The following is a 24,966-nucleotide window of genomic DNA, read 5'->3' on the forward strand; positions in this document are numbered from 1 at the left end:
TCATGTTTTTTGCGTTAGTTCGTGTGGCACCCAAACATCGAGCTTCTTGTTGAATCCAAGGTTATGCAAATGGTTCCAAACGGTTTTCTGGCTTATCTTTATTTCCTCAGCAATTAAATAAGTGCTCACGGGACGGTCTGTTTCCACTATTTCCATGATTTTATCGCAATTTTCGACGACAGGCTTCCAGACGCGTGGTGAATCTTTGACATCGAAATTACCGGAACGGAACCTAGCAAACCACTTTTGTGCTACACGTTCGTTTACAGTATCGGGCCCATAAACTAAATTAATTTTTTCAGCCGCTTTGGCTGCTTTTTCGCCTTGATCGAAGAAAAATTGTAAAATATAGCGAATTTTCTCTTTGTTGGTGTCCATCTTTGCCGAGCGCTCACAGCGTACTGAGTCAATCAATCGAAAAACTGTCAAGGACAAACCTTTAGCGCGAATAAACACGTTTTCAGCGCCGTATAGTATGACATGATGCGACACGTACAACTAGTACTATGTACATTAACGCCATCTCGTAAATAAAAACCGAACGAACTTTTTACTTGACCTAATATTATTCGTAACCTGTTCCGAAGGTCCTATCGACCGGAAACCCTCGTTTTCTCTTCGTATGACTTTTTCTTATCTCCAAACATAAAAAAACTACTCGGCGGGCAACAATTTTAGTCGAATGCTGAGGTTCTCCCCGCCACGGAGACTTAGTTAAAAACACCTAGACAAATTGCTGGATATCTGAATTTTTAGAAATTAATCGCAATTTTTAAAAAATTGGTCAATGAATAGAAACATTAGCTGTCTTCAATTCGCCAAGCGTAGGCGAGTTTTTTCCGCGTTAAAAAAAGTTGCATCAACCCTTTACTTTCGTTTTCTATAAATTACTATAATTAATGTTAAGTCTTCAGTTTTAAAAATACAATGCAGAAAAGAAATTTGTATTTGCATTTGTCATTTCAAACATTCACAATTGTTAAACTTATCTAAAATATGCAAAACAAAACTTGTTAGCACGGAAGATCGGGCCAATACCACTTTAATGAGGTATTCGGATACTCTCCTGTACGAATTAAACTTCATAACTTTGTTGTTGCTTTTACATGAAATTTTTTGACAAAGAGACAGCTATAGACCCATAGTTAAGAAAAATATCATCTCCATAGTAATTATGAAGTCAGACAAATGTTTTAACAAACTAATTTTTACCTTCAGCTTTAACACTTGTAAATCCTCTTTTGTGACAGCTTGAATAAAACATAAAAAATTTTGTTTTGATTTTCATAATTTAGGAGAAAAAAAAATCCATGTATTAGCAAACAATTTCAAGAACATGCCATTTTCCGACAAAACCAGCAAAACACGTACAAAGCGGATAAGCGGATTTCGCACATTGTTAACTCGAACTTAAAATAATTTTGTAGTTCAAATTAAGCTAGCTGAACAAAGGCAAAGTAAACACGACAAAAGCAGAGAATAGTGAATATAAAAAAACACACAGCAAACGCCAAAGGACACAACATAAACAATAATCTCAAGTACTTCGCCTATTGTCTGCAAAACGTTGCTATTTTCGAAAGTACTCCATTGTATCGAGACAGTTAGTCAGCTGGGCTACAATGCACGTACCGAAGAGTAGCACTAAATCACAGTTGAACAGAATGGCAGAAAAGCAGAAGAACACAGAAGGTCAGCAATGAGTTGAGTTGAGGTGCAGCTAAACTGCACAACGGTACAGTAGCTTCGCAACAAAAAGCAACCACAATAGCGTGTGATGAAGGTATAGTAGATCAGAGCGAAAAATAGTGGCACAACGCGTGCATACAAAAGACATTTCACACACAGAGGATGATGCTGAAACACCAGAAAAGGACATAGCGCTAGTCTTTTGTATTGAACGCTGCAGGCCGCCACAAAATGTAATTGTTTCTACTGTTGTTATTGTTATCACTTTGAAGTTATTATTCGCTTGTGAGTGCAAGTCTGCCATATGCACTCACTTACACACTTAAATACATATCGCTAGCCATACAGAACTGACATGTCAGCAGATTTGATTTCGTTACGGCTACTTAGGAGCATGACGTGTGAGATGTTAAAAATTGTAGTACCGTAACGAATGCGTTCAACAGTATTGGCCTACGCATATACTATAAATACGTTTGGGTGTTGGGCTGTTGAGGATAAACGCACGTTACCGTTAAGCAGCTAAGTTCATTTACTTAACAGTATATATTTTAAATGCACATTTACGTGGCAATAGGTAGTGCACTAGATTATTGTTACCAAAAACTTTAATAAGAAGGATTCTTTATCGTCCGCTAGAGCCGACGAAACATTACATATATGTAGTATGGTAGTTTCTACACAATTATGTGGACTTGTCAAAGAAAACGGAAATATTTGTAACGCATTGTAAAAAATATATTTTAATGAGCTTAGTTTACAGGTTGTTAAATACTTACACAGTCTGTTTATTTTCACAAGTTGCCACCCGCATTTTCGCTGGCGTTAAAAAAAAGAAAACCACAAAAAATGTCAAAAGATAAAAAAAAATCGAAGGTGGTGAGTGCCTGTCAACATTTTGTACCATAAAATTTAAAAATAAAACAAACGTCAAAAAATTTACAGTCAAATCATATGTAAAAAGCAGCAAAAATTGTAAGGGACTTATAATGTTAGCAAAGCTGCAAAAAGTACACAACTTTTATGACTAAACTATTTTTCCTACTCGCCAGTCTTTCAAACCAATGCGCTGACATTTTGGGAAATTCAGTTTCATAAATTTCCGCAGAGTGTGAAATGATTTACGTCTGCTCATTTACGCCATTTAGGCAGTGATTTATTTTTACTTTGATACCGCAAGCGTTATGCTTGCCTGATTGCTGCCCCAATATATGTGTGCGTACCACGGCGGCAGTGCTGCACTTGGTTTTCAGCAAGCATATGCACATATTTATGTTCCATAGTGTGTCCCAATATCAGTTGTGGTTGTCAACGCATCATTAAAGTATACATGTGAATATATGTAAATATGCGCTTCATTTTCCAATTTATTTGTTTTGCAGTTTCAACATTTTTATTGCCCGCCAACCGCTTTTATTGCCCCATAATCAGCTCTATGTGGCGCATAAACTGTTAAAACATTAAATGAAGTCGTTGCAAGTGTGTTTAATGAAGCGCTCGTTAATCGCAAATGCAAATACAAACACACTTCTGCTTTATTTATCAGCAACTAGTTGTCACATATTTAGCATATTGTGGACTCCCTGCATTTCGAGCGGCTTCTGGCTTTTCATCTGTGTTCGTTTGAGAAATGGCAAAAGGATGTGTTATGCTATGCCGAATTGACAAATGCATACCATACAATTCTTTTATCAAGCTGTCAAATAATGCATACAAACAAACATAATTTGGTCACGAATTTACAAACTTAAAATTTTATCTGTTGCTGTACAGTTCTCTCGCACTACGTATTGGATTTCATATTATAGATTTGAGATTCTAAAATTATGTGAAGGGTATTTTTTTTAGTCATGTGGTTTTCAAGGAGAAATAAAAAGCATATACATATATAAAATGTTGTGATTAGGGTTTGCCATTATATTTTAAAAATGATTTCTGGCAAGGGACCACCACGGCTGGTTCGAATAACTTCAAGCCGATAGGAACAATTTTTGACCACTTTTTGCAGTAATTGGAGCCGTATGGCCGCAATAACGCGACGAATATTCTCTTCCAACACATTAAATCGTCCAATACAGTCACGAAAAAGTCATTAATCACGGCTCTATAGTGTGCTCCATTGACTGTAACATTATGGCCGGCTTTATTTTTGAAAAAATATGGACGAATGATTCCTCCTGCCCATAGAGCACACCAAATAGTGACTTTTTGAGGATGTAGTGGCGTCTCAAAAATGGCTTGTGGATTATCATCACTCCAAGTTCAAAAATTTAGTTTATTAACGTAGCCATTCAATCAAAGGCGAGCTTCATCGCTGAACAAATATTAATTTTGCAAATCGGGATCGGTGGCCATCTCGTTTTAGGCCCATTTACCGAACGTGAGACGCACTTGATGGTCGTTCTGCTTCAAAAAATACCATTATATGTTTTAAGGAAGATATGAGAAAGTTTTTTTCTGTAATCTCTAAACTGTTCACAGTGTGGAAGTGGATGGCTACCACAGGGTAGGTCGTTGCCACAGTAAGGTTGCTGCAAAGTCTAAAAGTGAAGATAATTCATGTGTAGTTTATTTTGAACGATACATACATTAATTACTGCTAACTTTTTTGTGAGGTAAAGCTTCAAGAACTTTAAAATCTCTATTAACAGCACATCATATCGTACTCAATGTACTTTATTTTTTATCCGTCGGATGTGTGGCAGATACAGTAAGGGTTTTCGGGTTTAAAGCAAGAATAATTGTCCAAAGCTTTGGAAAATTTATTTATATTCTCCAAATCGGCTGTGTAGTTGACAAATATAAGTGTCAGAAAATATTACATAAAACAAGATTCTGTAGTAATCATCAATGTTTGTCCCAGCGTTGCAACGATATTTCTGACAACCACATCGACGTGGTATTTTCATTTCAATGTCGTAATCTGAACAAATTGGAACGATTTTCTAATAAATTATATGTAAGCATGAATCTGAATTCTCACACACCAGCTTATGTTCAGATTTTATTCATACCTCGAGAAAAAAATGTACCTATGTATATCACAAAAATATTAGAATTAGTCCATTACATATCATCTGCTGTTCTAAAATCATCTTCAAAAAGCAGTAATTTTTCACACCTTTTCCGAAATCCTGGATCCGCTCCTAGATATTCCAATATAAAGATTTAAAAAAATTGGAACTTTATTTTAATATTTTTATAGTGTAAATATTCAAAAATATCTTCCTAAAATTGCTAATCTTCAAATTTTTTTTCGAAATTATATCCATTTTAGTACCGTGGCTACTCAGCCGGTTTAGTCATGACTTAAAACTTTAAACGTGTTTTCCTCGAAACTAAGTTTTTCGATGCGGTCGTCAGAATAGCTTAAGTTCGAAGTAGTCGATTTATTGAAATTTGGCAGGAATGTACTGGGCATATTTAGTATGAGTTTTTCTATAATAATATCTATATAATAATTAATCATAATTTTTTTAAATAATTATAAAAGCTTCTTCCACATTGCTCAGTACATACATATGTACATATGTTGTAAAATATGTAAATGTCAATGGAAATTAATTTCGCATAAATTCGCTCAGTGCTTTCTCATAATTTTTTTATTTCAATTTCAACAATTCACATTTAAGTGATCTAATATAAACCTATAAATCATAAAGGGTCTCTGCACAACCTCCGCTTCATTGTCGCTATGCGCTCATATGTATATACAAATACATACATAAATTTATAGTTGCTCGCATTAACTAATCGCCACACCCGATTGGCGTACGTCGACGCTTGTCACCTTGTTATTGTATTATTTACTGTTTTTGTTATTGCTAGCCAAGGTTTATACAAACACGTCAAATTAGTTCAACACTGTATAAGCAAGCAAGTGAAAATTATGAAAAGTATTTGTGAACATATACTTTTATACAAACGTATGTATGTATGTTTATGCATATACATTTTCAACTAATTTGTCAGCATTACGTATGTACATATATACTCCTACATTCTGAGCGCTGATGAACATGTGTCCACTAATGAAGAGCTGCTCTACTGAGGGTTGACACAACATTGTGCCTAACTACTAGTCCGTACATACATACATGTACTTACACAAGAATCTTTGCATGAACTCCGAATACGACCTCATAAGGCATAATTTGCCAAAGTTTCGACAGCAAGGGTTTGAAGTGGAGTGGAGTGCAGTGCTATGGGATGGAACTGAAAATCAGCTAAACGAGAGGAACAGAAAAAACTAATTTCAAAGTGTAATTACGCTCATTAGCGACCCAAAAGGAGAATTGTGCGGCAGTCGAGTGAAATTTAATACACAAACTGGGACAATGTGTGCAAGCCGACAGTGTTGAATAGAGGAACGAGTAACTGCTAGCAACAAATTGGTTTGGATTGGTTGGCAACGCGATGTGTTAAAAGTCGATATGCTAACAAAAGTAAGCAGGATAAACAATACACTTAGTGAAAAAGAGAGTCATACATTCATACATACATAAAACACCAGAGAACATTGTTTATACTAAAGGCCAAAAATAAACATGACACTTTAACCGCCATGTATATAATGAGAATAAGCACATAGTTTAATTAAACTACTTGATTAAAATTATTTATAGCTATTGCATAACTAAAAAATCATGCGCAAGTGTTGAAAGGTAGTCAATATTATTATAGGTATTATTTCGAATTGAGAATTGTAATTAAAAATAAGCACTGCTCATAAACAATTTTCTTTAAACGTGGTAAACTGCGCTCAATGCAAAGTGCAACAATAAAACTGCGAACTAAGTGGACAAATTATAGAATCGTGTATTTGCATTGAAAAAGTCGTAAGGCAAAATAAACTTAAATTGCTCAGTAGTTATAAAAGCACATAAATAGGGAGTTGTTGTGCTTGTACTTTCGATCTAAATAAAAAAATGAAATCGATTTCTGCTTTCATTTTCCTTTTCAACGTTAAAATTTGAAAGAAGAATATTATTAATTTTACTCTTGTTCAGAAGATCTTAGAGTTTAGACCAGTCTTCAAGAAATTTGGCATAAATTATTGCCTAAGGCAATGGTGCAATCTCCGAAGAAATAGCTTAGATCGGATTACTATAGCATATAGCTGCCATACAAACTTGCCGATATAATCAAGTAAATAATCAAGCTTTTGTATTTGTGAAGGGTATTAGAGCTTCGGTGCAATCGAAGTTAACGTTTTATTTTTGTTTTTTTTTCAGAAAAGTGTTGTTTGATTTGACTGTTGTTTTGACTAATCCAACATGAACGATCAATACTGTCCCCTCTTATAATCAATTACCATAAAGTTTTCGAAATGAGTTGCATTATTAAATAAATTAATGAAGAAAAAATTCGAAAAACACCATACAGGATTATATATATATTAAACAGAAGCCTATCGGTAGCATTGTTAGCATACTTCTAAATCTACTCTTGTTCCTCCAGTAGTACAGCTTGCTTGCTATCCCAAAACACTGTTATCAGTATATTAAATAATGGCATCACGGAAGTATTGAATGCTAGTGAGAAAACTTTTATAAATCCGGGAATAACTAAATAATCCGAATTTATGCACTACTTTTTTTGAATCATGTTTTAGAATAACATCCCGAAATTTTGCTTTGAGTCGATTTTTGCTATGGTATGCATTCTAAGTCATCCTCCTACAACTATACTTCTACTATACTTATACATATATACATGCCATTTTGATTTTCTTACTTTACGTTTTCCATCTGCTATAGTAGATATATCCATGCATAAGTACCATATAAAAATATAATAAAAATAACAGAAAAATTACACTTAAGCCGAACGCACGCACACTCAAAAACCAACAACAAAAATAATAACTGCACCAACAAAGAGCAAAATGATTTATAGTCTGAATTGCAGATAATTGTGATAATCATACCAAAAGATCGCGCAACGTGCAAAGAAATTTAATTTCTGAAATTGCAATCGATATTTCTGTGTGCGCTTTAAAAGCTCGTTCTGGGAGTCTCAAGCAAAATCCGCATATTGCGATTTAAAATGATTTTATGTTTTTAATTTATTTTATATTCAGCTTTGAGAAGTGTGGAATTCACGATTCCACTTCATATGTATTGTATGTTATATACACATACTAATATGTATAAGTGCTTAAAGAATTATGTAAGCCGTATTTGTTGAAATGCAGCAAGAAAAATGCAAAATATTTCTATATAAGGGCATATATAATATTATATGTAGTAGTTACGCTATGTAAAATTATAATATTTAATTGTTACATCTTTATAAAGATCTATAGGAAAAAGTAACTTCATTGTGGTAAGAAAGACGTTTCGAAATCCTCCGTGAAACAAATAAGTAAGTTAACATGATTTTAATATGATTCAAATTCGAAAATTGGAAATTATTTACAGTGCGTTCAAAAAATTGCGCTTTCGTTTTCCAAAGTGTAGGCAGCGTTTATTAGGAAAATATTTTGTAATTATAGAAAATAGCTGAAAAGCATACATAAACACGCATCTTGTGGGAGTGCTTAACACTTTTTTGAATAAATGTTTGTCCTTTTCTTAGCCAAAAACGCCTCAAGGAGTTAAACAATACTAAAGTTGACTATTATATTTAATAGAAGATATATTTAATCCCTTTCTAAGTGTTTTTTGTTTAGCTTCTCTTATACTGAGCAGTAGTTTCTTCTCAAAAGAGAGATAGAGATAGCTTTGTCCTCACTTTAATATGCCACATGACTCCTCTCTCTTCCTGGTTTGTCATCTACGCTTCCAGTTTCTCCATAATATACAGACCACCTCTTCACAAATGCAAAACTCGTATTTAAATATGTTGTAGTTTTTTGAATAGTCTTTAGGATGCTTCAAAACTTTTCTTTTACTGAGCATCCATTTTTCCAATTTCATTTCACGACGTGAGCTAGTAAGAAATTCTAAAAATAACTGAACGAAATGTACGAGTCAGTCACCGAATTTGCAGAAAAATAAATACAGTTTTCCGCAAAATGGTCGCGCAAAGCAAAAACGTTCTTTTTTAGAACGCACAGTACATTTCGTAAAACATTTTCGTAATTTTGAGACTCTTGTTAATTTAAAACTACAACAAAGCAAAGAGTTGGGAAACTCATACATTTTCCTGCAAAGTATGCTATATAATAAGATATCCGCTTCAACATGTGTATCTACACAAGAAAACAAATTACCCAATATTGAAACAACCAACTTTCGAAAAATATCACCTTTATAACAAATTATCATTATTAACTTATTTGACGTTATCAGTCAAATTAAGTAAGTTCTCACTTAAAACTAAAATTATAGTTATTTAATTTTCCGTACCCACTTGGGCAATATAAAAAGTGTTAAAATAAGTCAAACAAAACAATAATCACGACAATCAGTAGCACGATTGCAGTAATTAAACAATGACCAGTCATAAAATTTAGCGTTGGAACAAGAAAGTATACAATCACAAAAAACCATGAAAAAAAACAGACTGTAAAACGCATAATAAAAACACCTTAATATATCGTAATAACCATTCATAATAATGCATGTAATACAACCAATACAAAAACATGGAAAACAGCTTTTCTACATACATTTGTACATATGTAAAAATCACAGAACGCTCAGCGCTTGCAAAAGTCACAAGTGGCATTAAGCAATTTCCAACGCATTTTTTTCGTTATAAGTCTATTTATGACTTTTCTGGTGCCACAATTTCCCGCGCAATAGCCAAAGTGCGCTGCTTCTACGCATCTCAAAAGAAATTGCAAGTCAGCGACGCATTTCGAACGCGCTGAAGTGATGCGCATGCGCACAACGCAGACAGTTGCGATGATCATAAACGCGGGAACACTAATAGTAAATACAACTTCAGCTACATACATGTATGTACATATGTTGTTAGAGGATGAATATGTACGCAAAACTATCTGAATGACTGACTGACTGGCTGTCTGACTGCTGACTGCTAGCACACAAGAAAAGAGAAACAATTTTAATAAAAACATAGGAAACCATGTTAATGTCGAGACCGATGCGTACAGCATATTTGACTTTTGTTATGCTCACTGAATCGCGCTGCATCTCTTTTCAATTAAGCTCGACAATTGCCCGTTTTTTAGCAAAGTCATGGCGACTAATTTCATTTGTTAATGGCGTATACCTGCAGCGTTCAAAGGCTATGTGGCGCTATTAAACATACATACACTTAAGTGAAAAAAAAAAATCATTGAACGTGCCGATGCAAATGACTGTTGCCGCTTAACTTGGCCTTATGCTAGGCCAGCCTATACGGCAGCGCGTACCCTTTGCTCTGCAGATTGTTCATATTTTCGACTACCTTAAATGGATAGAGAAAACTCATTAAAAGTTATTAAATAATAGTTTGATAACAAAGAGACCGCTGACGTCAAGTCGCCACTGTGGCAGCTCATATCACCAGGCCACCACCTGCGGTTAGCGCGTCTACGCGCAGAGATATGAACGCGCAAGAGAGCGACTTAAAAATCAATACGTCGTTTTGAAAAAAATATTTACACTTGCCGGCGCTTACACCACTTAGACCACTGGCGTATCTCCTACAGCGCACACCTGACCACCGAGCGTAGTTTTTTTTGTTGTTGTAGTGGGCGCACCGGTGGCTCCCAATTTAGTGCACAAGTACAATTCTCAGCGCATCCTCCTTTTCGATAATTTACATGATTTTTATTTTCATATTTACTTTAATAATCTTCTACTTTTCAATACGATTAATTACAAAATTAATAAATGACACGGCGGTTATGCCTTTGTTAGAGAGCCGCCACAGCGGTAGACACACACCGTTCGTTTACTTAGCGTTTGTTGCGCGATCAATGAATGCGCCTCAAAATGCTTTCCAATATTATGTCCGCTTTTTACACGAATATTAACATAACTGTGGTACATAAGTATATGCACATTATTTCTTAATTTCTTTTGTTGTACTGTATATGCCGCTTCGATAGCGAATACAAACGAGCCGTTAGGTAACTAAAATTAACAATTTGTTTCCTAACTTTTTTTGTTCTCTTTCAATATTCATATTTTTTTTCAATTTAGTGATTTTTTTTTAATCCAGCTGATCTGAAAATAACTCAGCGCATCTCATAATATTGGGCTCTATTTGTGGCGCCTCATCGTTTATGCATTATTCCTCATATTTTCGCTTCATCGAGTTTAATTTACCTCACATATAAATATTCTTTATTTAAAACAACTTTCACAAAAACTGTGGAACCAATATAGATCAATTTCTCTTTTATACCATTCACGAGCTTTTAAGCGTGCTATTATTTTATCATAAAAAGTTAAGAGTGAAAATATACACATGTATGTACATAATCAAGATAGTGTCCTTTGTAAAATTAGAATAGTTTGTGGTACATCGGTTTTAATCAATTAGGCGAAAATGGTAAGTCATGATTGTTTGAACAGGGTATATTAAGTTTTCGACGAAGTTTTTAACAACCAGTAGAAAACGTAGGAGACCTTATAAAATATACTTATAGTATATGGTATATACGAGCAGCGTGACGAGCTGAGTTGATTTAGCCATATCCATATATCCGTCTGTCTGTATATACGCGAATTAGTCCCTCAGTTTTTGAGACATCGCTCTGAAATTTTGCGCACATCCTTTTCTTTTCAAGAAGCTGCTCATTTTTCTGAAGCGCCGATATCGAACTCCTATACCATACAGCTGCCAAACAAGCTGATCGAACACAATTAAGATACAGATTTTGTATACCCTTTCTTGCTACTATAAAAAATACAACTTTCAATTATATTACAGCTTCGGTACAGCCGAAGTTAACGTTTTTTCTTGATATTACTGCAAGTAATGCAATTATTTGCATGAATTCTAGCAATTCATTTTGCGGAAAAGTACGTTGCATCTACATTTTCGTAACTGGCATGTATTGAAAATAATCTATTGCTCATTGAAGTGAATCACAATTTTTTACTTGAAGCTGACGCTAAAGATTGAGTAATAATTTTATGTTATATTCCTGAAAGCCAAATAATTTGAAATTGATTTTCGCTCACATATACATATACGAGTATATAAAAACAGCTTATGAAACTAAATTTATAATAAAAGAGATAAATTAGAAAGGATTTTTTTTTACTTTTTAAATATGAAAAAATCGAAATCTGTCTAAATCGAAAAATAAAACTAGAGGTCTGTCAGTGGTATTCAAAGTAATTTGCACTTTGCAATTCCAAAACTCAAAAATATATTTTCATGCAGAGTGTTGGCTACTACAACCTTAAAACTTTTTCAAGAATACTGAAAATTCCATAAATTTAAGTACAGCCGTTGGAGAAAGCACTCTGTAGATAGATTCTTTGAAGTCAGCTAATGAGCCTGTCATTAATTACAACATTTCAATTTCAAGTTACAAATTCAAAAGAAAAACCACTTTCATACTAATATAGTTTTTGCAACGTGTGCAATCTTAAACAACACTGACTATTTTAAATTGTAAGAAATCATCTCCCTTTGAAGCTCTTAATATGGTCCAAAGAGTGTAAAAAACATGTTAATTTCAGTTTGTCTGGGTAATTTATCATTTCAATTCGACTGCGATCAAGCTCGTCCGCCAACTATCTTCTTAAAAGCTAAAAACATAAGTATACACGCAAGATAAATGATGAGAAAAAATTAAATCATCAAAACACGCCATCAAAAAATTACTAAATCTTTAACTTCGAATTCGAATTGACCCATACCTCCTATATAGTCGCATATATACATATATGCATGTGTATACGCTTACTTGGTTTTGTTGTTTTAAGTGTATCTACTTTCTGAGATGCTTTGTTTGTTGGCGCGGTTAAACGCTTTAATTAAAACCAATGCGCATGTGTAACTTCACTCGTTATAAGCTACGTTTAATTTTTGTGGCTTCAAGCTAAAATCCATTTATATGCATGTTTGTTTGTATGTACACGTTTTCACATTTTCATATTTTTTTCCCAGTACTAATATACTTTGTTGTCTCTGTTATATGTAGTGGCTTGATCCTAGTCAAAGCTGGCGTTGCTTTGAACTTGGCCGCCTCGATTGCTAAATGATTGATGTGGTATTAATTTTAATGTATGGTATCTATGCTGCAGCGCCTACAAACGCGTACCGGTATGCTTGATGTAACTCTTTACTATGTTCATCCAAATATATGCATATATATGTAGATATGTTTATGTACAACTTTAGGCCACTACTAATAGGCCAGATTTTGTGAAATATTTCTTGTTAAAAGTATTTTCGCCACAATTTGACTGGAAGCTTACAAGTCTTTTAGTAGCGTGTAAAGCGCCTGCAGGCTTTTTACACATGACTTTGTCCAGCTCCAAACACAACACACCGCTTACCTGCGCTAGGCTATACAAGTATGTACATGGAACAGACACTGGTTCGTTCTATTCACTACTGATTCCTCTGAAGTGGCAACTGGCAGTTCTCTACTAATTTGCATACTCGATACTTGCGTGTTAGCGTTAGAGCATCTGGCGGCGAAGCTACATATATGCATACATACATATACCACCTATAGCTGTTTGTAGATGTTATTTCATTGTTGTGGCATTTTCGAACTCAATACCTTCACTTAGCCCATTTCTTATAATATTTTCCGTCTTTTGCTTTCAAGTCATATTTAAAATTTAATTAGCCCGTTGTCATAAGCGCTATTAATATTACTTTAGCTCACCAAGCTTACCTATTTGCCTTCAAAGCTAATCATGACTTATTGGTGTTATAGTTTCTCCGATTAGTTATTTCCATTCCCCTCATGTCCTCCGTAAACGCAATCCTAAGGTTAAATTACTCTATGTAAAAATATATATATTGTATATATATATTCATATTCATATATATACAATACATTGTAATAGTGAGTTGCGGCATACAGCCTATAATAAACGCTAGTCGCATTTACACACTTACATACGATATATATTTTCACACTACCTTTTTATTAATATTCCCCAAAAGCCACATAAACTGCAATCTGCTAATCGATTTTTTTAAATACATACTCCGCTCATTAATTAGCGCGATCCGCAAGTGTGGGATCTATATTTATAGTAAAAACATTTTTCGTTATTTAAGCACGCATACTTTCATTATGTAATTAAAATAACTACAAAAACCATATAACACTATGAGCGATGAGTTTTGCTAAAAATCAGAGCATACCGCTTCCAAACCTAGTATTAGCGCTGTAATATCCGTTTCAGTGAAATGCTTCGAGCTATTCAAACTTAATGACTTCTTTACAAACGTATGATTTCGAAATCTTTAGCGGAAACATGAAAAGCTTGTTGTTAGTTCCATTCTTCAAGCAAATATTTAATGGTTCAAAATTAACAGTTTTCACCACATGTACATTTAGGAAACCATCTGTGGAAGAAAAGTTACTTAATATGTATATTTCTCACCCATAAAGTAAGGATTTCTCTTTACTACACTCGACATTTGCTGGTTTAAAGAGGAGAGTACATTTGAGAAAATGGTTTAGTATGCTGTGTAACTAGATAAATTAATGCTTAATCCTCCATATTTATATAAATATTTTACATATTAATTCTTCACCTTCAATATTATTCTTTATATGAATTACGGTTTAAGAAAATCCACTGCTAATACCTAAAGCCGGTACCGTGATAGTAGTAGAGCGCTTAGAATGGAATTAATACAAATTTTTACATACCTATCTGCCCTACCAAGCGAAGGCCTGGCGAACAGAATTTTGTTTAGAGTGTTTTCTTGTAAGGAGTCGTGGTCTGGTTCTATAATTGAAATTGTTTAATTAAAATAAAATCCTATTTTCATCTTGTCCGAATTCTGGTACTAAGGTCTGTAATCAAAGTTCCAACCGGTCTCAAAATAGGTTAGGTTAGGTTAGGTTAGAGGGTCGATACCAAGAAGGATCACACTTGGACAGCTTAAACGACGGTCCGTTGTGGTACCTAAAACTCCTAGGTCTCAAAATATGTATGTATATGTAAAAACAAAACCATTGCAATTTAAATGTTTCTCTTCGGGAAAGCGAAAAGTTATGTAAAATTTTAGCTTCCAGAGTAAATTTTAGGTACACAGATTTTATATTTTAAAAGATCGCCCCTGTTATGAACTGTTTCCTAATACCCGAGACATTTTTTTAGCTTTTCTTATAAAGAAAATTATTTAAAAAAAAAATACTGGTCGTATTTATGTCCATAATTTCGTTTTACTCATTAAGTAGCAAGAAAAATTACTCGGTACAATCATTGAGCATGTTCTGAAGTTTGCTTTATCTTTCCGCAAAACATCTATAAACATCTTTTAATCCGTTTCTGAGTCGCTCTGTTGCGATTTTTTGTTTTTTAATTATATTTTTTATAGAGATTTCATTTGATTCCAAGAATTCCAATTTATATACATATATATTTTTTAATATTTAATATTTAGATCAATTAGCTTCGTTTAAAGATAGGTTAGATAAGAATAATTTGTTACTTATAGCAGCTTATCCCGAAAGAAGTGGTACAATCCTTTTGCTATCAAAATAATATTTGAATGATTGCTTCTGAAAAACGTAATATATGTGACCCATAACCGCAAAAACTGGTGTATGCGTATAATTTAAAACCTAACCCAACAATTTTGTTTATCTATATGAGAGAGCTATGTATATGCCCCTAAAAATCTTATCGAAACAGCTTCAATTACTTACCGGATTAACTTGCGGCTTTTGCAGATGCGTGGCGATATTACCGATATTCATGCCCATGGTGGGTATTTGTGAGCCGTACAACTGTCCGGCCGTCGGTGTCATGTCCGTTAACATTTTAGTTGCGTTCTGCTGACTGCAGCGATAATCGGTGACAATTGGCTTTGTTTGATTATTTAGCTGTTATTTAATATATCCTTTTGCAAACATACACTGAAATGCAGAATTTGTTATGACAAATTTGTTTGAGTTGCACTACAGTTGCGGAGGATTATTTGAATGCTTTGAGGGGACCGAAATCAATCGTTTTTGTTATTTCTTTTTATTTTTTGAGAGAGTTGAGGAAGTTGTCACATGTCATGAGTGATAAAGCAACACGCCGGCGATACGATCATCAATCATACTTTTCACTTACAAGGGAATTCTGACTTTTGTTTTCTTTTTGTATTTGCAAAATTTTTCACATTATCACTTTACTTTATCTGCTGTTCTGAAGGTTCGCACGAGTTTTCCTATTCGTGTTATCTAAAACTTTCTTTGCCAGTATTTGTGCTGATTTGAATATTGAATATTTTTACACAGTTACATATATAATTGTTTGAAATTCTTTTTGTGGACTATGTTTCCATATGTTTCTCCTGGATGTTATTTTTTTTTTTTTTACTTATTACACAGATTTTTAAAAACTTTCCATTTCCTCTTTCACAACAATCCGTCTAAGTTAGGTTGCACAATAACACACCGTCGCACAATAACACAATGCAAATGGAGTTTCCTTTCTACTACAACTATTAACAATGCAAAACAAGAAATGCTTCCGATTGCGAATTGTAAGTTTTGTTGTCCTTTTCGTAATTTTTGCCAGTGGACTGGGCAGTTGTCTCTTATTGTGTTACTTTAATAATATTTTTTTTTATAAATAAAAAAATCCCTATTGTGCTGATGAGCCCTCGCTTATTGCCTTTTAGTGCGGCTATTGTGTCCCGGTCCGTCTGTTAATCCGACAAAAAGTGTCAAACCGTTGACAGGTAGTTGAATTGTGGTGCGCAGCGTGGCGCCTTCTTCCCATAAGCGAAGTGGCTTGATGCGTGTGAATACCTATTGTGTTGGCTTATCAACGCAGGATCTTTACAGGCGATTTGTTGATGATTTCCAATGGCCATGCGCATTCAGCTGAGAGATACTTTTAGGTATAATTGTTGATAAAATTCGAATTTTGCAGATTTTCCGAAAAATATTTTTTCAAATTCACGATTTGATTTTTTGTTAAAACTTTAGTTCCTTTCACGCGTTAGATGACGGTCAATAGCTTTTTGCAAATTTCGTACGCAGCTCGCTATTTGCTTGGTGTGCTCAAGCCGTCCCAACAACTGTCACTAGCACTGCTGCGGCTGCCATTCGAACGCGTATACCAACTAGCTACACCGGCCGGCCCACTGTGAACGTAGGGCGCTTGTTTTCTTTTTTTTTTACTTATATTACCTTTTACTTTACTATATTTCTTTTGCTTTTAACGAAGTTGTTTTTGTTTACGCCTTTATCTGAGATAAGTTGTTGGAAATCCACTTGCGCGTTGTTAATTCGCAAAAAGAATCCGCGCAAATATAAACGGGCGTCGTATCTGTACGTACAAATGCTGGTGACTGTTCTGCCCGCTGCGGCACAAGCGAAAAAAGCTCTCTAAAGTCACAAACACAAGGGCAACACATAATAAAACACAAAGTAATGAACATAAATAAACACACACACATACACTTTGTAACGATACCGTGGCTAACGCTGGCACCCCAACGAACGAATGTTGCGCAAATGAAACAACAAATGGCACAGCCAACGCCAATGAGCCAACCAAACGGATAAGCAACAGGGAGGAAAACAAAACTTCATAAACAGTAGATAGGCGTAGTATGTGTATATTTGTTATTTTTTTTTTTTTGCTGTTGTACTGTGTATCTACGGCTTAAGCACACAACAAACAGTCATTGTTGATGGTTACGCTTGTCGTTCACTCGCTATGCGCTCTATGCTCTACAATGTATTGTGTCGGCGCGTATCGGATTTGAATAGCGCGCTGCTACACTGCCAAGAAACCGGTGCTCGCTACTACTACCGAGCGAAAAACGCTTCGACCAGTCAAGCAAGGCGCACATACGCAAACACAATAGAAGTAATGCAGGAGATAGCTGTAGCTGGTAGTGGTGGTGGCGTTTGATGAAGCATGGCAGCAGGCGGCTGGTTGGCAAAAGTGGTTGGGACGCATCCAGCCATTCATCAGCTCACACACAAAGGCAAATATGTACACATGCATAACTATATACTATGCAGTAGCGCCACTGCTGATATAGAGATAGAGAGCGCGCACTCACGGAGAGACTACAAAAACAACTGACTACTGCATCACGGTTGACAAACTAAGAAACATTTTTACATTGCGAGCATTAATATTATTGTTTGAAATTTTTTTTTGTTTTTTTCGCAAATTTCAAACTTTAGTAATAACGAATGCGGGTTTGAGTTTGCCAAATATTTTATTAATGCATCTTTATAACTAAATGCTTAAAAAATAAAAATAATGGAATATACATACATACATATGTAGTTTGATACCAATAAATAAAAAATGGCACTCAATATTTTTAAAAAAGTCCCAACGCACCTATGTATATTTACTGTACATAGATATGTATCTGTGGATTATATGTTAGAAATGATTTTATGCTTACATATGTATATGTATAAATGTTAATATCAAAAAAAAATTCTTGCTAACGTAATGAACGGGTCACGCACATATCGAAAACTTGCGACCCCAGGTGATGAAATTATAATTTTTAATTAATCAAGTATGTTTGTATGCACCGACCGTATGTTTGTATGTTTCTAAGATCTTTCAACATAATGAAAACATTAATTTGAATTTTAAATAAAGAAAAAACAGTTTATATATTTATCTGCAAGTACATACTTACAGCTATAGGCTAAAAAATTACACAGAAATTTACAAATATGTATTTTTATATAAATTGAAATTTTCATTTTTGCACTTATAAATCAACGGCTGCCGCTCAAACTCTCACAACCAGTTTTTCAAACGACATCCTTCATGCTAGTTTCAGATTTTCCAAAAAAGTACTCAGAGAAATTGTTCAGTCAAGCATTCATTCATAAAATTGAGTAGCAGGCTTCTTTCATTTCCCCTCCAATATCACTCCTTTGAGTGCAAGTGTATTGGTGCCGCACTTTTTCTATGTAGTGGTATGAAAACAAGCTATCCCAATTAATTAGAAGCAATTTTCAGGCACATCAAGCTATCTCCCTTTCTCGCTGTTAGCATAAAGCAGCACTCAAACTCAAATTAATTTACATCGTCTTCTTGCCTTCTCACTTCAACCTGTTTCAATACTGCAACGACTTATTGTGCGAACCATCCACCAATTGGCTGCTTGTTTTATTCCAAACCAAGCGTTAACCTATAATTAGTGCGATGGCCGCTGCGTAAAAGAGATAGCAGATATGAGAACCCAATACGATATTTCCCTTCAACGCATTTGATGAAAAAATAAAAGAGCATCGACAATGGTCGTGTGCCGTAGTGTATTTTTTATAATCCAAAAATATGCTATTTTATATACAAACTTATGTATAAATATATGGACATACATATATATGCGAAGCTTACTTTACATTGTAGTATACTGTAAATTTCTCAATTTGTTTACGTATAAACACTTTGTACTGAGTACACTCATATTTATGGCAACACTTGCGGTGTTGAGTAAAGGAATTCTTGCGGGAATATTATATATTTATAGGTCTACACGTGTTTACTATAATACCTTTTTTTATTCTTACATCTTTTGAAAATGGCAAGGTCGTTTTTATACAATGCAATAAGTATTTACGTTTCATAACTAATTAATCGTTTAACTACATTAAATTTGCCAACACTAACCCAGTTTTTTAATTTAAAAATAAATATAGTCAATTCAAAGATTAGATTTTTATACCCTAAATAAGGTGAATTAAGTGTTTCACGAGTTTGGTAATCCCCAGAATGAAACGTCGGAGACCCTATTAAATAAATACATATGTACCTTAACGATCGGCGTGACGAGCAGAGTTGATTTAGTCATGTCCGTCTGTTCATCCGTCCGTCCGTTTGTATGTATATACGTGAACTACTGCTTCGGTTTTGAGATATCAATTTAAAAATTTGCATACGTATTTTTCTCTACAAGAAGCTGCTCATTTGTCGGAATATCGGACCGCTATAGCATATAGCTTGAATTGAAAACTTTTTCATTTGACGAGATATCTTCATGGAATTTGGCAGTAGTTATTAACCAATGCAATATTTCAATCTCCAAAGAAGTTGTTCAGATCTGGTCACTATAGGCTATAGCTGCCATCCAGATCGGATCCAGTTCTTTTAAGGAATATTTTGTATTTTTGATGGGTATTTTAGCTTCAGTGTAACCAAACGTAAACGTTTTTTCTTGTTTTTTTTTTTTTAATTAGATTGTAATTATAATGGTCTATGTGTATTTGCTGACAATAGAATTTTAAAAATATGATATAAGATTTTATGAAAATTTCCTGGTATTATGTTAAAAAAAAACATCTAACAAAAAAAACTTATTTGCCTGCAAAATTTAAATTATAACTAAATGAGCTCACAACCTACTCAATTGTCTGTTTTCTCAGGCGACTTTTAGTCTACGCATAGTCACTCTTTTATGGTATCTGAGAATCTACCATCTAAAATTAATTAACTAGTTATACTTTAACTGATATATTATTTTTAAGATATCTATAGATTTTTTTCTTAAAAGTCACGAATATGCAAAATTCATGCACCAAAAAAATAAATAAATTATTAACTTCGTAACGTGGCAAAAATATTAGGTTCGCTGTGATGAAACTGTGATAAATACAACGCAAAAAAAACGCATAAAAGAAAGTGTTTTCAGGGCAAATCACGCCAATCAATCCCTTGCACCAGCGCAAGCATAAAGCAGCACCTCATTCAATTCAACTCCCCGCAACCACACAATTGAAAGCAAGGCAATTGTCAGTTGAGTAACTCATTCACTCCCCACTCACTCAGAATGCACGACAGCAATGGCGAAGGAATAAAACTCTCGGTCACGTCAGGTTAGAAGTGTAGCGCCAGCACAGAACCCTCAAAGCAACGCAACTACGCCCAAATGGCACTCCTTTACCTCCCTCTCCAACAACATTGCCATCATCGTCATCATGGTCGCGGCCGCTGCCATCGTCTACACCATCTCCGACGCGGCTACCAACGCCTGACTGCTCAGACGAATTGAATGGGCTGCTGAGCTGGGATGAAAATGCATGGCAAGGCCACAGCCGCCCCCAGAGCGAAATACCGCATTATTCTACATATATACTTATTTACATACTTACATACTTACTTATGACTATATGTACATACATAATTCGTACAATATACAATAGTATGTGCTTTAAAGAGCGTGTGCGCGTTCGCTCCCACAGAACCTACAGGTTGCGAGGTTGGCCGAGTGGGCGTAGTTTGCGTGTCCGCTAGAATTCCCCGCAGTGACTGTTATGTATATGCTATGTCTATGCTGATTTGTTCTCGTGCTCGATGAATGCTGTTTTAGCTAATCTACTGTGGTGCACGCGCTGTTATGGCATGTGGCATGCCAGGGGTGAAAAAAACACTACAGATGGAAAAGGAATAAAATACTGAAACTTTTTGAACGACGCTGACGGATGATGGGATAGAAAAAGTACCAAAAACACCGTTGGTTTTCTATTACCTAAACACATAAGCAGCAGGAGTGCTGCCATGTGGTGGAATTCCACGCTGCTGCATCGCCCGTCGTGTTTTAGACGCTCTCCTGACATGCGTCAAAATATTGTTGTAGTCGCGGCGCAAAAAAGTAGTAAACTGTAAATTCCAGCGGTATAAAAGACATAAACATGTACGTATGTACATATATGAGCTCATGAAACCACATGCATATATTGATATGCCAATAAGTACATATAATATTTTTGATACGACACATATGCACATTAGGGTGTACGATAGTACATCTGTTTACTAAAAAGCTTGCATAATTTTACTTTGAAGTTTTCCATGAAGTTTGTAACACTTAGTAGCATACGTCGGATATCCTTTAAAATGTATATATAGATGTTCAGCGTAACGAGCTGAGTCGATTTTGACATGTCCGTCCGTCTGCCTGTCTATCCGTCTGTGTACCTCGCTTTTCCTCAATTTTTGTGATATCGCTCTGAAATTTTTCACACGTAACGTAATTTTTAGAGGAAAATCGCATTTAATGGATCCCAGAAAATGACCTTTCTAGTCAGACAAGCTTCGTTTTCTTACAGATGATGTCCACTACTTGTGTTGTTTCTTTCCTCTTATGAGTACCAGTAGATCCATGATTCGTCGACTGTCCAATCCCAATCCATGCAAAATATTTCATGCAGGATATTAACCTATCCGCACTTTTGGTATGCCTGCTCTCTCAGATATCTCGCGCGCCTTTTGTCGGCAGTCGGTTTAGCATTTTACCATAAAGTCATATCTGAAAACAAATATATTAATATTTATTTCGATTAAGTTTTGTCAAACTCCAATCAGATATGTTATTTCTAAGTGAGACTTATTCTATGTGTTCTTTATGTATTTTCCTGGTCTATAAAAATACCTTGGTATTGATTTTCGTTTTTCTGGAATAACTTATATTATTAAGATTTTACTTTTCGGTGAAGTTTTATTTTGCATTAGAGCAATTTTTTGGGAATTTTTCTATGGATTCGAAATTTGCTAAAAACAAACATATACGATATGCCTTAATGTATGGTACAAGTATATAAGTTAAGGCGATATGGGTTTCCTTCATGTATTGTTATTAAAAATATTTCAAAGTGGGAGTGAACAATTGCTTATTGCATTTGCTTGGCTATATGCTAAAGGCTTTAAGTGCGCAACCAACGCAGTAACTCAAGACGTTGAGCACAGCGCAATGGGCGACACACCGACCCCTTTTCACGCAACCAATTTAACACATGCGGAGTGCGTTTCTATAGAAGTGTGTTTTAATTTTTCCAATTCATTCATACACTTCAATATTTTATTTATTCGAAGCACGCACTTTTCCAGAAGATCTCCAACTTTTATTGCCTCAGCATTTCTTATAATATAAGTATATATACATATTTGAGTCTTACGAGTTAAGAATAGCCGACGTATTTGTCCACTCCAGTGGGTGCCAACCCATTCATTCGATTAGTTGGCAAATTGGGTGTTACCAATGGGTGTGCCATAGCATTGTAGTGGCTTTATGTGTATATACTATATGTGCAGAAGTATATTAACCCAAAACAATTGAAACGATTTCATTTCAATACCGCTCTGCTCTATTGAATCCATTATATTAGCAAATAATGCTTTTACTTAACTCCCGTTGTATATTCTTCGATTTATAAGTGTTTGTTGGCTGGGTCATTGTAGTTTGCAGTGGCATTTTGCTTACCAATAGGTACACGCCCATATAACGATTGCACTTTTCTCCGGCGTTGCAATACATACAATTAAAAATTAAACAGAAAGAGTTAAGCAGTTCACTACATACGAGTATGTTTCGCTATGCATGTCCTTTGGCAATGTAATTTCTTATATATGTAAATATATTTGATGATTATTGAATGAATGTAAGCTTTTGACTACGTTATTAAAAAGTAAAACGTAAGTTTAAATCTTGTACCTTTTTAAGGTAGCTTAAAGGTGGAGATGGCTTGGTCACATCATATTAAGCTTGTATTCAGGTAAAAAGTTGACAGTACAACAAAATGTCTATTTTGAAATTCAGTAATTAGCAATTTGGGAGACATATTTATATATAGTACTGGCTGATCCGGAAAACCTGGTTTTGCCATATTCATTTTTTTTTTTTTGGAAATAGTTTTTTAAGAAACAAATACACAATTAAGACCCCATAAAAGGAAGAGAACTGTTTGGAGAGTGAGGTAACTGATTGGTTGATAGAGCTATACATGAAAACTATAGTAAACTACAATTATTATATTCGATTGCTATCTTGTGGGCCTGTGGATGGAACAAAATAATATAAAAGTCGCGATTAAAAATCAGTGGCCGATAAGAGTTAAAATTTAGAATTAAATATATTCTTCAATGCGGAATCATGAAAAAAAAAATTTTTTCCCAGCAAATAAAAAAAATTGCAAAGGACCACCCTTAACATATAGGGGTATGAAAAATCGATATTGGCCAATTCTCAAACCTAACCAAACACCGTGACACGAGAATTTTATATATTAGATTCCCTTTAACGCCGGTTAGAGCGTAGAGCCAAAATAATAGCGTTAAAGTCGTACCGGTTTTTTGCAAGTTGCGTTAGACTATTAGTTAATATGAGAGTCTTTCAAGTCAGGTATGGTAGATCGTCGCCAAGAAATTTTCGGACGTACGCAATTTCTGGACCCTTGTGGTTTCCAATAAAGAGCAGCTCTGCAAACCTTTTTGCGTAGCCAGAAACGATTGATTGTTAGCTCTATACATACGTAGTCCGTTGGTTTTTTCCATTAGATCTTAATGGGAGATGATAAGAGGTCAACAGATCCTTAAGATTTTTCGATAACACGAGTTTGAAAAATACTGCATTTTCCGTATCATTCGCGACCGTATAAAAGTACTGGTCGCGCTGTAGTTAAAAATACGAAATCTGACTGAGATAGACTTAGAGAACCAAATGGTGTTTAGCTGAGCAAACGCACCACGCGCTTTGTTTATGCGGGTGGCAATGTCTTCAGCAGAACCTCCAGTGGTGGTAATTTTGCTCCCACGATAGCAGATAGCAAGATAGGTTTGCGCGATACCGTGTTTGTCCATTAACGCTTTGTTCAGAACATCGTCCAAAACAATGAGAAAGAGCAGCAGTGACATAAGACGGGCCTTCTTTACGTCAGTTTTTAATAAATTAGGTCTGATAGCTGTTTTTCGTGTAAGACTTTACATTCAAAGCCAACGTTGGCACTACGATATTCAGCGTATAAAACACCATTAAAAAAAAATAAAATGGTTTATATGACATATCTCAAATTATTTATGAAAGTATGAAACTTAGTTGAAATATATAATACTATTAAGTCGCAAACCTGCTTATTAAGAACTAAATCATTTTTTGATAAATTAGCAGTGTACGAGCGAAGGCCGGCAAGTCCATCTAGGTTCATGCACTGGATCCAGCGCTGCTCCGACTTCTTTATTCGTCTAGAAAATACATTTTATGGGGTCTGCAAAGTGGGCCTCCGTAGCGATAACCTCTTCATTTGACTCTAATTTCGGTCCGGCGAGAACTTCTATTGGTAATCAATGGAGATCACTCTTTGTGAATATCAGAAAACGACTGTCATTACCTTTCCATGCAAAAGAACAGTTTACACCTTCTTTGGAACAGATTCGATACCGACCGACCGATATTGCTCTTTTCAAA

At 34.9% G+C, this 24,966-nt stretch overlaps 1 protein-coding gene across 2 annotated transcripts in view; it reads right to left on the reverse strand.

Moving 5' to 3' along the window:
- The window catches only part of Sp1 (transcription factor Sp8), a 59,524-nt gene extending 42,019 nt beyond the window's left edge, over positions 1-17,505 (reverse strand). The window contains exon 1 of one of the 2 annotated variants that reach the window (XM_036366099.2): positions 15,452-17,505. In XM_036366099.2, coding sequence (XP_036221992.1) covers positions 15,452-15,565 — 114 coding nt within the window. In that variant the 5' untranslated portion in view covers positions 15,566-17,505. The remainder of the gene's footprint in view (positions 1-15,451) is intronic. The other variant, XM_014236073.3, reaches the window with a different exon arrangement.
- Positions 17,506-24,966: the final 7,461 nt, after the last annotated feature.

Source organism: Bactrocera oleae, chromosome 5, assembly GCF_042242935.1.
Source record: "Bactrocera oleae isolate idBacOlea1 chromosome 5, idBacOlea1, whole genome shotgun sequence".
Taxonomy (NCBI): Eukaryota; Metazoa; Arthropoda; class Insecta; order Diptera; family Tephritidae; genus Bactrocera; species Bactrocera oleae.